At 30.3% G+C, this 14,023-nt stretch overlaps 2 protein-coding genes across 3 annotated transcripts in view; both read right to left on the bottom strand.

The window, feature by feature from the left end:
* Nucleotides 1-1,074: 1,074 nt before the first annotated feature.
* Nucleotides 1,075-7,770, bottom strand: LOC101240115 (uncharacterized). Of its 2 annotated transcripts, XM_065791332.1 has the most exons (3): nucleotides 7,495-7,723; nucleotides 2,705-2,918; nucleotides 1,075-2,547 (listed from the first exon to the last, which is right to left on the bottom strand). In XM_065791332.1, the coding sequence occupies exon 3, from the start codon at nucleotides 2,429-2,431 to the stop codon at nucleotides 1,550-1,552; it is 882 nt and encodes a 293-aa protein (XP_065647404.1). In that variant the 5' UTR covers nucleotides 2,432-2,547; nucleotides 2,705-2,918; nucleotides 7,495-7,723; the 3' UTR covers nucleotides 1,075-1,549. The 2 variants fall into 2 exon arrangements, with proteins under 2 accessions (XP_065647404.1, XP_065647403.1); XM_065791331.1 differs by lacking the exon at nucleotides 2,705-2,918 and having other exon boundaries at nucleotides 7,495-7,770.
* Nucleotides 7,771-9,419: 1,649 nt separating this feature from the next.
* LOC100212177 (U1 small nuclear ribonucleoprotein 70 kDa) overlaps nucleotides 9,420-14,023 on the bottom strand; it is a 33,430-nt gene continuing 28,826 nt past the window's right edge. Inside the window, exon 10 of the mRNA XM_065791330.1 lies at nucleotides 9,420-9,886. Coding sequence (XP_065647402.1) covers nucleotides 9,637-9,886 — 250 coding nt within the window. The 3' untranslated portion in view covers nucleotides 9,420-9,636. The remainder of the gene's footprint in view (nucleotides 9,887-14,023) is intronic.

The following is a 14,023-nucleotide window of genomic DNA, read 5'->3' as shown; positions in this document are numbered from 1 at the left end:
AGCTGCAATGTAAATTCGCGTGATAAATATTTATATTTCTGCCCTAATTGGGTAGATTTTTAAATCTTGGGTGGATTATTATACCCTTGTTAAGGGTATATTTTAACACCCGAAAAGTTAAGGTATATTTTTCTACCCATAGGGTCGGATATACGAAGTACCTCTACGGGTAGAAAATTCTACCCTAAATCTAGGGTAGATTTTAAATCTTGGGTGGATTATTATACCCTTGTTAAGGGTAGATTTTAAAACCCGAAAAGTTAAGGTATATTTTTCTACCCATAGGGTCGGATATACGAAGTACCTCTACGGGTAGAAAATTCTACCTTTTTTTTTTAGTGTGCACGTTATACTTACTTAAAAAAAGGTAGAAAATATGAAAAATATATAAAAAGGTAGAAATATCATATTACATAACTAAAATAATATCCCTATTACCTTTTTAACATTTATATTTATATATTTTATTGTAAAATCCATAATGGTAAATAATTTTTCTTACATCTACCGTGCTTGTATGGCTTTAAGAAAAATAGCACCAAATATTATGTTTTATTTTTAAGTCTATATTATGCCTAATTGTTTTTTGATAATTGCATTACCTTAGGCTTATATAAAAAAGGCCAAAAAATGCCAATTTGATGAGATTTTGGTAAAACTGATATTTTTCAAGCGCTCTGCACCCTCACTAGACACTTTTTGATTACAAAAAAAAATTTGTTTTCGTCCTTTTCAATATCCTAATAAAAGTACAACCCACCCTTATTGAACATATAAACTTTTTTTAATTAAATATATACTCTTTTCGGTTTGAATACCCTGAAAAAAAATTTTATATATGCGCTAATAATTAAACATATTTGTAGGAGATTTAAAATATCTAAAAAAAATTGAATATATTTTGGTTTGAACATGCTACATATGGGTAGGCCTAAACTGATGAGACATTTAAAAGTTTTTGATTTTTTTCTATTTGTTTGAAATTTAAATAGCTAACTTCTAACGCGGCTTCAAATTAAAAGGTTTTAAGAAGCTTTGTGTGAGTTTAGTAGTTGGTTATAAATAGAACACGTATCAAAAAATAAAATAATTTATTCTCATACAAAATAGTAATCTTGCGATACAAACTTAATTCTAAAAATTTCTTTTTAACGCTGTCGTCATATCTTCGATAGTTGTTGTCACATCTTTGTATGTTGTCGTCATGTATTTATAAATAAAAGCCGACCTAAAATCAATAAAACTGCCAAATTATTGCATCTGGTAATTCTAATGACAGTAGGTTGGATTGATAAGGTCTTATGCTGCATTGTATGTACATACTAATAATACGAATTATCCATACTAATCTTGTAGTATCTACCACCAAAATATAACTATAGCTAGTTTCAAAGTACAAGCGGGTAATAAAGTTTTCTTTTCTAATTAAAGTTGTTTTGAGAAAACAAAACTTGTGAGAGCACAACTCAGCCAGGCTTCTCCATTCAATCTTCTTCTTTTATTCAATTTATTCTTTTTAATGTAACGTAATTTAATAAATTTATTGACTTTAACAGTCATCGCCACACACATAGTTTGTAAAGTAGTTTACCAGCTTATCTTCAAGACGGTTTTTACTTTCTAATGTTTTTTTGTACGCATCAATTAATTGAGCGGACGATTTTTTTTGTTTTGTTACTAAGTCTTTTTTAACACCAACCGTCTCCTTTGGACTGTTTAATTTTTCACTCAAATTTGTGTCACCTTCCGTGTCTTGAGAAATAAATGCTTCTTTCATATATTGAATTGCTTGATTAAATCCATTAACATCGTTTTCTAGGTCAATCAAGCCTTGAGAAATTCCTAGCGAACTTCCCATGCTTGGAAGATCTTGTAAGTTTGATGGTATTGGAGAAGATTGATCTAAAACGGCTCCTTGCTGTTCCATATTAGTTATGTATGCGCGTGCATATGCATTTGAGTAAGGGTATTGGAAGTGCGGAGGGGACGTTGTAGAAGAATCAGAATATGATGTGGAATATGGGAAAAACATTCTCTTTGTAACTTGATATTGAGGAAAATAAGAATTTTCGTATAATGGATAAGGAATTGCGCCATACACATTATATTGTGGATAAATTTGGGCTGTGTCATATCCAGGGTATTGTTGGTAATTAAAGTTATACAGCGAAGGAGCTTGTTGCAAGCCTGGAATTGAATTTTGTATATTTAATTCTGATGGGTTTTTAATTAGGTTTGATAACGGTATTGGTTTAACAGCAAACTGTTGCAGTTGTTGTTGTTGTTGTCTTTTTACCATTTTCCTCATTCGGTCAAAACCAATTTGTGCGGCTGAAGTAGACATTGATTTAGCAACTAGTCTCACGTTTGGTATAGCTTTTGTTGTTTTTGCTATGAGATCTTGCAGATCTCGCGCTTTTCGGTGTAACATAAAATGGGATTTAGAGTTTCCAACATTGTTTATTTGTTTTATGTTAGAATAATCGTCAAAACTAACATCTTGAATAGTTGCATAACTTCGTTTATTTGTTTGTTGTTTGAGAGGAACTATAACACAAAATTTTACATTTAACAAAAAAAAGATCACTCGTATCACGCATTTAAAGACTTGAAAGTTAACATAAAGTATCATTATTATTGAAATAAGTTAACATAATTAACATAAGTTATTAAGTTTGTAAGGTAAATGATAATGTTTACATACCAAATGCATTTAATTAAAATGTCAAGTCATTTTCACATTATTTATTTGACGTATGTTAGCTGGTTTTGTAAGACTAATAAATGTATGTGTTTAAAAAAATCACTTTTGTTGAAAAAGTAACGGAAAGTGTCAAGTCGTTCAAAAAGGTGTTAGGTTTTTGCAAAGTTTGTCACAAAGTATCAGGCTGTTGCAACTAGGGCGTGTAGCGTTTTAACTAAAGTAAATACGTTTTAAAATATTTAAAAAGTAAATCAATAAGTTATTCATAGTACAATATTTTTTTTTTTGTACTCCACATCTACTCAGTTGTTATAGCTTTCACTTATTATTATTATAATCAATATTATTATTATTATTATTATTGTTATTATTATTATTATTGGGTTGGATAGATGCAATGTGATCTAATTTAAGCTTGGGATTAAAAAAGTGATTTAGGTGATTGTCGGCTTCCTTTTTTGTTGTTGAAGCTTCATTTCGCAATTATTTCTTTAGTAATTGAAGAAATAATAATTTGTTAACTATAAACTGAGAAATAGAGCAAAAGAGGCAAAACTACCTAGCCAAGCTCAAATAACTTTGGTCGCGCTGATTTAGTTATGCAAAGAGAGACTTTGTCACGGAGAAACTTTGTTGTACTCGGCTGAGCGCAGTATGTTATTACCGAAATTGTGGTGTCCAGCAAAAGCAGTTTTGGCGGTTGCTGAGAGTTTTTCCATTGGTGCTTTCTTGTGTGATTTACATAAGATAATTACTTCTCATCTCTGTTGATGACATGGTTAAGGCAGTTAAACTTGCCGTGTAAAGAGTTTATTCAGGTGTACATTTGCAAATCTAACTGACAGGCATTCAGTTTGTTTGATATCCAAACACCGAGCTCGGAAACTTTCTTCTTTTGTGCAAGTAATATTTTAGAGTAACATAACAAACGGCCGTTTCCGTTTACCGAGCATCGTAGTTAATCACGCTTAAAAAAATAAGCTACTTTAAACGCTTTAAATCCAATTTCATTAGTTTGCCAAATCTTACTTAACCTTGAAACGCTGAGTTCTCGTACAAATGCGTTAAAACTAATGTCTTGCTGTTGTCTCAGAAATTGAACTCTGATCTTCATGTGGTTTTGGTTGCAAAGTGGCCTAACTAAAACTCATAAAGCAAACAATGCGGTTCATAGTTTTTAACATATTTTAATTTTTTTTTTACGGTAGCTGCAATTCAGAAATTTTATTATGCCGTTTTGTGCCCAAAATATATTGAAAATCTACAAATTTCTCAAAACTTTCAAATGACTTATATTCATAAAATAAGAAAAAAACATAAAGTACTTGAAAGTACTGGTAATTACTCAAAGTATAAAGCAACATCACTCGCATACATTCTCAAAAAAAAACATTACATTCTCAAACACATACAAAAAAAACATACATTCTCAAACACATACGTATACACATTTAAAAGTTTTAGAATCAATCATAAAAGATTTGTAACAGTATAAATTAATATTCTTCTAATACTTTATTGCAAAATAAATGTTTATACTCATTTATTTGTTCTGCTTTAAAAATAAAAATTATTAAAAATTAATAGGATTTAAATTGTGTAAATAACAAGTGAATAACCTTAAGTCAATTAGTTGCCACTTATTCAAGGATTTTTCAATGGAAAAAATAGTTTTTAACTCTTTATTTTATAGCATGCTTCGTAATTTAGTGCCTCTGATTGAGAACGTAGTTACAGAATAACTAGTTTTGTGTTGGATATATTTATTTTCTAAAAGCATAGATATTTTAATTTTTAAAAAGTCGAGTTGAATAGGATAGGGGCAATTTTTTTTATTAACTTTGAATATAAAAAAAGCTTTATGAAAGTTTACTTGGAAAATATTAAATATTTTAATTTTAATAAATAGAGATTGAGTTTGTGAAAAGCGATTCGCACTTTTAATAACTCCTAATGCATTTTTTGTTAAGTAAGTAGCTTACTTATTTTAATTACGTTAGTTCTCCATCAAGCAATGTTTAAACGATTTTAATTAAGTTTGTTCGGGGTTAAGTTGTTTGACTTACGCAATGCTTAAACAATTTATGTGTCAATAAAGAAAATATATTTAAAACACGTTTTGCTTAATACTTTTAAGGCTAAGTATAATAGACCTACATTTTTCAAAATTGTGTTTATTTTTTTAGCTGCTTTAGGTGGTCTAAAGAGTCTTAACGGTCCAATCATGAACATTGCGGAACAGCATTTAAATAGAAAGTCCACGCCTCCTTCCTTACAAATGACGCATATAGAGCCAGAGCTGGCTTCGAACCACGGACCTCCAAGTCTGAAGCCAGAACTCTAACCACTAGGGAAAAGGCGCCTATGATGGCATACTTAACTTTAAAGCTTTATTATTCAGTACCCTGAAGACCAATAATAAAAGTATTGATATGGATACATTCCTTGTTACATGTAGAACAATAATAATCCTCAGAGTTTTTATCAGTTTTTTTTTTTTTATAAGTTATTCCTATTTTTAAAAAAGCACAAGTATGCCATCATAGGCAACCACTGCTCCTATGATGGCATAGGAGAGGATGGGGCTGGTTGGGATTAAGGGTAAATTGATGATTTTATTAAACCTTAGAGTCTTCCCTTAGAAAAACCAGAAAGTTACTTGGAATCATCCTAATTTATCATTTCATACTACACAGCAGCATTGTAAAGTTTCGTGCATGTTTATAGGATATATTGCGTTTTATGTATTTTTTGGACAAAAAAAAAACTTTTGGACCAACGCTTTCTTTTTACTTTACTTAAAAATAGGTTTTTCTTATAAAATAAAAAAAGGTTTTTCCAACTCTTGCATATTGCAGCACACCCAACTCGTCAGTATGCCATCATGGTAAGAAGTCATCATTTTCATTAAAACAATCTGTGTCTGCCTAGTTCAAAAAAAAAATTAAAGTAAGTATTCCACTAAATACACAAAGCTTGGATATAAAATCCATGAAAACTCCCTTTCTGTACAGTTAATAACAAAATCATAATCTTAAATATATGAAGGGAATAAAGCTACAACAGCACATCCCAAAATTGATTTTTGTTGATTATAAAAACAATATTTGTGCACAAGGGATTTATTTTCACTAAAACTAATATAAAGTCAGAATAGTCATGTAGGTCTAATCAATTTTTCACCAAAACCAATTTTTATGGAAATATGACCCGTATGCCGTCATGGGCGCTATTCCATTATAGGCACCTTTCCCCTACTATCAAATTTCAATACCGTAAATATAAATTTTATAAGAAGATTTCTTTCAATACCGTAGATATTTCCAAGAAGGCTTTTTTCAAAATAAGTTTTGTTTTTAAAAAAATGAGAAAGTTTTAAAGAAATGTCGTTTTTTTTCATGAAGACGATGGAAAAATGTATATTTGGTTTATATTAAAGGATTATGTTATGCTCTATATATGATAGCTTATGTTTTTATGTTACTCAAATATGCCATTATATGGAATAGCAGTTTTTTTGAGCAAAAAAAAAATTGACTTTTCGTCAGCCGAGAACCAAGAGACCGTATGTCCACATTTTGTGTTTTTTCTGTTTATTATCAACAAATATTCAACAATTAATGAAGTATGTGTCCAATAAATTTAGATTTAAGAATGATACAACTTTTAAAAATATTTAAAAAGTTAGTTTACATTCTTGCAGAAAATCTTTATAAATTAAATTTTAAAACGTGATTTTCTTGGAAACACAAAAGATGGACATTCGGCCTCTTGGTTCTCGGCTGACGTTTTGGCAAGCCATTGCCCAGTGAGACGCCTCAAATAAAAAGCATGTGCTTGTTTTTAAAGTTTGCAAAATGCGTTAAAAGCAAAACAAAGTGAAGTTATAACATAGAATATAACTGCAACAAGTCAAACGTAAATTATCTTGCTTATGTCCAATCCCATTGTTTATTATGCGTTGTTGCTAAGCCTTTATCCTATTGCCCGTGTAAACCTTAAATATAAATATTATTGGCTTTAAATACCATCACGAGAGTATAGATAATTTCTAAAACCCTTTAAATTTTAAAATTTTGTTTTGTTTCGTTTGCAATCACACTCATTGATACTTCAACATAGGTTATGAAAAAAATACAAACTTGGTTACAATTTAATATAACGACAATAGCTTAATTAACAATATTTGAAAAAAAAACATTTTTTTGAATAGAAATAATTTTTTAAAAAAGCTTAAACTTATATGAAAGTACGTGTATAAAATATTTTAAAATGAATTCATACGTTTTAAAAAGAACACTGAAAACCGTGTGTATGTAAATTTTAAATACTTCATAAATTAAGAATGCACATACGTATCTAAATTACGTAAGTACATACATTCAGTAGTAGTACATTACGTAGGTATATACGTAATTTATAGAGTATTTATTAAAACAAATCAACACTTTATGTTTTTATGCAATGCTGTTAGACAAACTTACCACTTTTTAGATGAAGTATACGTTGGAATGCGTAGAATGTGAGCAAGTTATATATTAGGCTTCTCGAAATCTGGTTAATTATGGAGGAGAACGCAGTTCAAAACTTTTGATTTTTAAGATTTGTACCGCGTTCTCCACACATAAGTTTTTTTTAAAAACCCACCATGAAAAACTAACCAGGATAACTTTCAAACAGTTATAAAGTTTGTTTAAAAAATTTTAAAACTTTTTTTTTTTTCAAGAGACTAAAACTAGAAACCTGCATTACTTTCTATAATAAAATGCGGTAATAATAACAGGCCATACCTCTAGAGTTTTGAGCATACCAATCTTCGCTAAAAACTATGCTTAAATAAATTGTTAAAATAAAAGAAATAATATATTGTCTTTGAGTTGATATGAAACTCATTTTCTTTCACTAAACGTATGTAAAACGCGTTTAACACCATGCAAAACATTTTCCACGGTTGGTTGATCAAGATTTTGGTTGGTTGGGCACGACTGCACAGAAAAGTATAAACATCCAGGCTTATATAAATATATAACAATACAGCCTGCCGTTTGTTTTAAACTGCTTGATTTTTATAGTATAATATAATTGTTAAAGAAACGCTGCGTTACAACTATTTTACGGTGCGTTTATTCATAAAGCATAATCGAGATAAAAACTGTTGAATTTTAAAAGCTATCTTCAAATAATTCAAAAACAAGTTTTTCTTTAAAAATTTGAAAACATAAAAACAAAACAAACAAAAAAAACAAGCATATTGGGAGAAAACAGTGATGTGAATAAATAAAACTACGAGAGACTAGATTTAGCGGCCAATTTAAAAAATCTTACAAAATTAATTCTTAACTAAACTAAAAAATAAAGTTATGTTATTAAGTTATTAAACACAAGGACGGCCAGTGCTGCAGTAAAACAATTTAGGTGCGCGCTTAATGCTCCACGTCCTAAGGAACAAAACAAAAAATATGTTTACGTTTTTTTTTACGGCCGAATGAAAAAAAAGCTTGCACTAGCTCAGGGTACTAATAGTAATTGCCAAACGTGTTAGGCTTTAAACACGGTTAACAATTAAAAAATCAATGAGATGGAAAGTCGTTATTAAAGAAAATCTTCACATTTATTACTTACTGACTTCTCAAAGAAGATCAAGTGTGATGAACTATTTTTGAGATGTACAAGCAAGACTGTTTTACGTGCTGGTAATATAGCACTTAACATAATACATACATATTAAATCCAAATATAAGTGTCACCAACAAAATTTAATATAGTCTTTTGAGATATAAAAAATATGAAAACATTCATGGTAATTGTAATTATATCATAAAAAAGAACAACGGCTTTTAATCAAAATTTACGTGTTAGACTTAGAAACCGAAGCTACATTTGAATTTGACACCCTAAAATTAACGAAATACAAATTAAATTCTGTTTGTAACAAAAATTTCATCAAATTTCGTTCATCTGTTTTTTAAGCAAATAAGTTGTAAATAGTGCATTTGATAAACGTAATCGCACTTGTAAGCCGTTTCATGTGGTACCGGTTGTATGTCCGGATATTGGACTGATTCTTCTCTTAATTTTTATGTATTTCGTAACATCAATCGTACAAAACAATTGTCTTCAGATATTTCTTTGGTTATTTTATGTATTTCGTAACATCAATCGTACAAAACAATTGTCATCAGATATTTCTTTGGTTATCTCCAAAATCTAGGAATCACACATGGTATTGTTCTGTCAGTACCTTTCAGGAAATTTTTTTATTACTTTACGTTCTTATATCTAACTGGCCTTATTTTTTGATTTCATTAGCGCGGTGATACGGTCGTTAAAAAATACCTGCAAAAAGGCATTAAATATTTTGCTTAAACGGGGTAAAAATTATTTCAAAAAAAAAATTTCATATCTAAAAAACATTTTTAATCTCAATTTATCGCGTACCAACTTGTAGAGTAATTATAAATCTTTTTTGTTATTATAATTATAGCTTTTATTTGAAAGTCTTATCTACAATTTTTTTTGTTGAAACAACTTGCATGCGCAATATTTTACTATGATGCTCTCAAATCTGATATTTACAGCTGTATATAAACAACAATAAAAAGAAGCGAAAACGTTAGTAGATTTTAGTTTAGCTACGAATAAAAATTGCAATTGACTTTTGAAGCTCTTTGTAAGAAATATGTACGTGTTATTCCAAAAAACAAATTATTCTGAGTAATATTTTAAAATTTATTAAACGGAAAAAAAAACTTCGACGAATCAGATTTTGTAAAAATGAAAGTTAAAATTACTATTCTGAAACTGTGCTGCGTCTGCACGCAAATACTCCATAACTTTTCACCAGCGTAAGGACTTGACTTGATTACTGAAAAGTATCACATTGCGATTCTCCATAATATCGTTATTATCATTTCTTTAATCAACGCCAAAATTTAGGCCTCTTCTTGTACTATTCCATTTTCTTCTGAATCATACCTGCCATAGTCATAGTTTCTATCTGAGTTACGTGTATCTTCATAAACATCTTCTTCGGGTTCTTTTTTTACGTCATCGTCAGGACGCACATTTTCCCGATCACCACGCCTATCTCGGTCCCTATCCCTTCGATCTCGGTCTCTATCGCGTCTACGTTCACTTCGATCTTCGCGATCATCACCACGATCACGATCTTTATCACGCCGCCTAAAACAAAATTCATGTAAAATTTGTATGTGTTAAAAGGTTCAAAAAGAAGTTAGCAAGAAAAAAACGGCAAATATTCCAGTCACCTGGGTATCTGCCGCGTCTGGTTTCAAATACGCCTAAATCTGTATTTGATGCCAGATTGGGTAAAACTAATTTTTTATAGATTGGGAAAAGTTAACACGAATATGAATGTAATAAATATAAGTATCTATACTCATCAACCTAATTCATTTTGTGCATTAACAGCTTAAAGTAAAGAATAACTCCAGAATGAGCAACAGATATGGCAAAATATAACCGGCTTCTAAAAATCTTTCCTTTTTTATACAATTAGCAGGTGTCATCTATTAAAAGACCCGGTAAGTAAAAAACAAACAAGCTACGAATTACAAAAACAGCTTAATACTTGAAGAGCCTGAAAGACCCTTGAAAAAAAATTAATACAAAGAAGCATATGGCCTTCTTTTAGAGCCTCGCTTTTCCTTTAAAGTTAAACCAAAAACAAGATGGTAACGATGGTAGCATATATGTATTATAAGTAGTGATTCCGCCGGTTATTCGTTTGGAAAAATGGTTAACCGTCCCCATTAACCGTCGGTTAACCGACTATTCGTTTTTGAATAAAGTCCTTATTTTTTGGAAATAGTGTACACATGCATTGTATGTATTATGATATAATACATAATATAAATGCATAATAAATAAACTGTTCTCCTTAAATTTACTGAAAATTTAAGGAGATTATATAATATGTTTCAAAATTCATGCAATTAAGTTTTATTATTAAGAAGTTGAAGTTAAACCTAAAACTTTCGCTAAAACTTTTTACGAAATTTTTAGCATGTTGAGTTTATCATTAAAAAAACTTAATATAACTTAATAAAATATTACTAGTTATTATTATAAAATATTTATAAAGTCATCATTAATTGCAAAAATCAGAAATATTTATAAAGTCATAATTAATTGTGAAAATTTATTATTAAACTCTTTCGCTATCAGCCACTGTAATCAAAAAAAACTTCGCTGTAACCGCACATTTTTTACAATAAAATTTGGATGACATTAGTTGAAATGCTAAAGCCACTCAAGGACGTATTAATCAATTTTTTATAATGTTATTTCTTATATTTAATAATAACTTTATTATTATCATTTAATAATATTTTATATAATAAATCTTATTTTACGTCCTTGTGCTGCTCTATTTTAGAACTAAAATTAAAGTTTATTTCTCTCATGTATTTCTTAACTTGATAAAGTGATTTTTTACTACTTTTTAACTACACAATATGGCTCTTATTTGTTATTACTTTTGTAGAGAATCAATTAAACTTTAAGAACAAAAAAATTATGTGTCTAGAATAAAAATTAATGTACAAAAAAGAATATTAATCCTTTTTTGCGAAGCATACTCGAAAGTTACTACCAGCGGCTTGCGGTAAAAATTTAACAAAAATCAAAAGCCGCTGTCAGCGTCAGCTTGCTTGCAGTTGTGTCAGAGTCTAAATTTAAGTATTTATTTTTTCATTTTTAAATTTATTTCTTTTTTGAATCACCTTTCGTATTTTAACCCTTTCCTGACGCGTGACCCGCACCACGGTGCATAAAATCTGTTCCTAAATGACGTGTGAACCGCCTGGCGGTCCATCAATAATTTTAAATTTTCCTGAACATCTATAGGGGTTTGAGAAAACATTAAATATATATCTGAAAAAGGAATAATTTCTTAAGTTGATACTTCAAACCGTTTGTTATTTGCATTTATAGATCGATCAAAAATTAGTTTTGAAAAATGGCTAAAAAGCGAACAAGTTATACTGATATGAATGAGATCCTTGATATTTTGTTTGATGATAGTGATGTAGATAGTGATATTGATGTTGATCTTGATAGCTCTAGTGATTCTGAAAGTATTTTAGATTATGCAAATGATGAACTACTACCCGTGTCTGAAGATTTACCAGTTCAAAATTTAGTTTTACTTTCACCATCCACCACAAATACTCCTAAAAATCAAAATTTCTGCAATGATATTTCTTTATCTGAGGAGAGAGCAAATAATGACCTGATTATAGAATCTGAAACTGAAGAAGAAATTTATGAGGAATCATCTAGTGATATAAGTTTAGAATCTGATGGTGAAAAAGAATGTTATGAAACTCAACAACTATCTTATAATGTTTCACAGCCCCAGAAGCGTGTGAGAACCAGAGGTGGAAGTAGAAATGTAAGTGGTTTACATTCTTTTGATCGTGTTGCTATTGTAGATAGAGAAGCTTGTTATAATCTACAACCTAACCGAGGCCAGATTAGGGTTAGGTTTCCTCGTGTTCGTGGTGGTCGATCACATCAACAGTTCATTAATCGTGTTGTTCCAGATCAAACAGAATTGCAGCTAGAATGGGAGCATGTTGCTGCTGATAATGAGGAAAAATCTAATGACACTTTTCCATTCTTTTCCACTGAAGGTCTAAATGTTAGAATAAGTGGAGACAGTACTCTTGACTTTTTTGAAGCTTACTTAACTAATCCTATTTTAGAACATATTGTTTCTGAAAGTAACCAATACTGCAAAGATTTTTTGAGCAAACACCCTGAAAAGGCCAATAATTCTTACCTTAAGAATTGGAAAGCTGTTACAGTAGTTGAAATGAAAACCTTTTTTGGTCTAATTATATTAATGGGTATTGTACATAAACCAAATTTGAACATGTATTGGTCCACCGATGATCTTTATTGGACTCCAATCTTTTCAAAAACCATGTCTCGAGACCGTTTCAAAGTTATCCTCAAATTTCTTCATTTCAATAACAATAATGATCCCAATCTTAATCTTAATGATCCTAATAGAGATCGATTGCATAAGGTCAGACCATTTGTCAATATGATCAGAGAGCGTTGTCGAAAAGTTTACAGTCCAGGACAACACTTGAGTGTTGATGAATCCCTTGTTCTTTTTAAGGGCAGATTACATTTTCGTCAATATATAAAGACAAAAAGAGCACGATTTGGAATAAAGGTATATGAGTTGACTACAGCTGATGGTATTACACTTGATTTCTTAGTGTATTGTGGTACTAGGATGTATGATGATGACAAAAATTCTACAATGCCTTCAAGCCAACATATACCAATAGAGCTGATGGGACCATTTCTAAATAAAGGTCATATAGTTTTTACTGATAATTACTATACAAGCCCTTCTCTTGCCAGCTACCTCTTGTCCAAGAGGACTTATATTTGTGAAACTATTCGCGCAAACCGAAAACACTACAGCAAAGAGATATTAAATAATCAACTTGCAAAAGGCACTGCTGTTTTTTACAAAACTCGCAACGAAGACAATAAGATGTTAGCCTGCAAATATCGTGCAACTAAAGACAAATCAGGTAACAAACAAAAAGTTGTTTACATGCTGTCAACATACCACAATCCAGTGATGGTGGAAACAGGAAAATCTGATAAAAATGGTAACATTATACTCAAACCATCAATGGTCAAGTCATACAATGTGCATATGGGTGGTGTTGACCGGGTAGACCAGCAATTACATGGAATTCAGGCTCTTCGAAAATCCTATAAATGGTACAAGAAATTAGCTTTACGTCTAATTCTTCAATGTGCTTTAAATTCACAAAAGATTTATACACATAGTACTGGCAGGCACATTTCATACTTGGATTTTTTGCTGAGTAACATAGAGTTGATATTTTCACTAACCCCTGAGATCCCTCACAACCCTTGTCATGTTATTGGAGAGGATTTTGAAAGACTTACTGGCAGGAATTTTCCTTCAATGTTGCCACCAGGCAAGCCAGGCAATAATGATAGGCACCACAAAAGATGTCATGTTTGTTATGCAAAGGGCAAACTGACCGCCAAAGGACATCCCTTGAAAACTGTTTTTGTTTGTAATTTCTGTCCATCACAACCTGGGTTACATCCTGATGAGTGTTTTCAAATTTATCATACTGTTTTGGACTATTCCTAAAAAGATATTATGTATGTTTATTCATACATAAAATGTTTTCTCAAGCCAAATGTGTATATATTTTATTTGAAGGAAATTTCCAATTTGTTGGTGTCTTTAAAAGTTAAATATCTTTTGATTAAATTATCAAACTTGTTTAA

This window comes from Hydra vulgaris, chromosome 02 (genome assembly GCF_038396675.1).
Source record: "Hydra vulgaris chromosome 02, alternate assembly HydraT2T_AEP".
Taxonomy (NCBI): Eukaryota; Metazoa; Cnidaria; class Hydrozoa; order Anthoathecata; family Hydridae; genus Hydra; species Hydra vulgaris.
The sequence above is the reverse complement of the archived record's forward strand: the minus strand, read 5'-3'. Positions and strand labels throughout refer to the sequence as shown.

Bases quoted from the DNA above. Each gene is read 5' to 3' on its own strand.
- LOC101240115 (XM_065791331.1), bottom strand. From the start codon at position 7,597: ATGAGTTTCATATCAACTCAAAGACAATATATTATTTCTTTTATTTTA. The intron at 2,548-7,494 runs GTATGGCCTGTT...TTTGTGTTATAG, and splicing joins GTATGCTCAAAACTCTAGAG to TTCCTCTCAAACAACAAACA.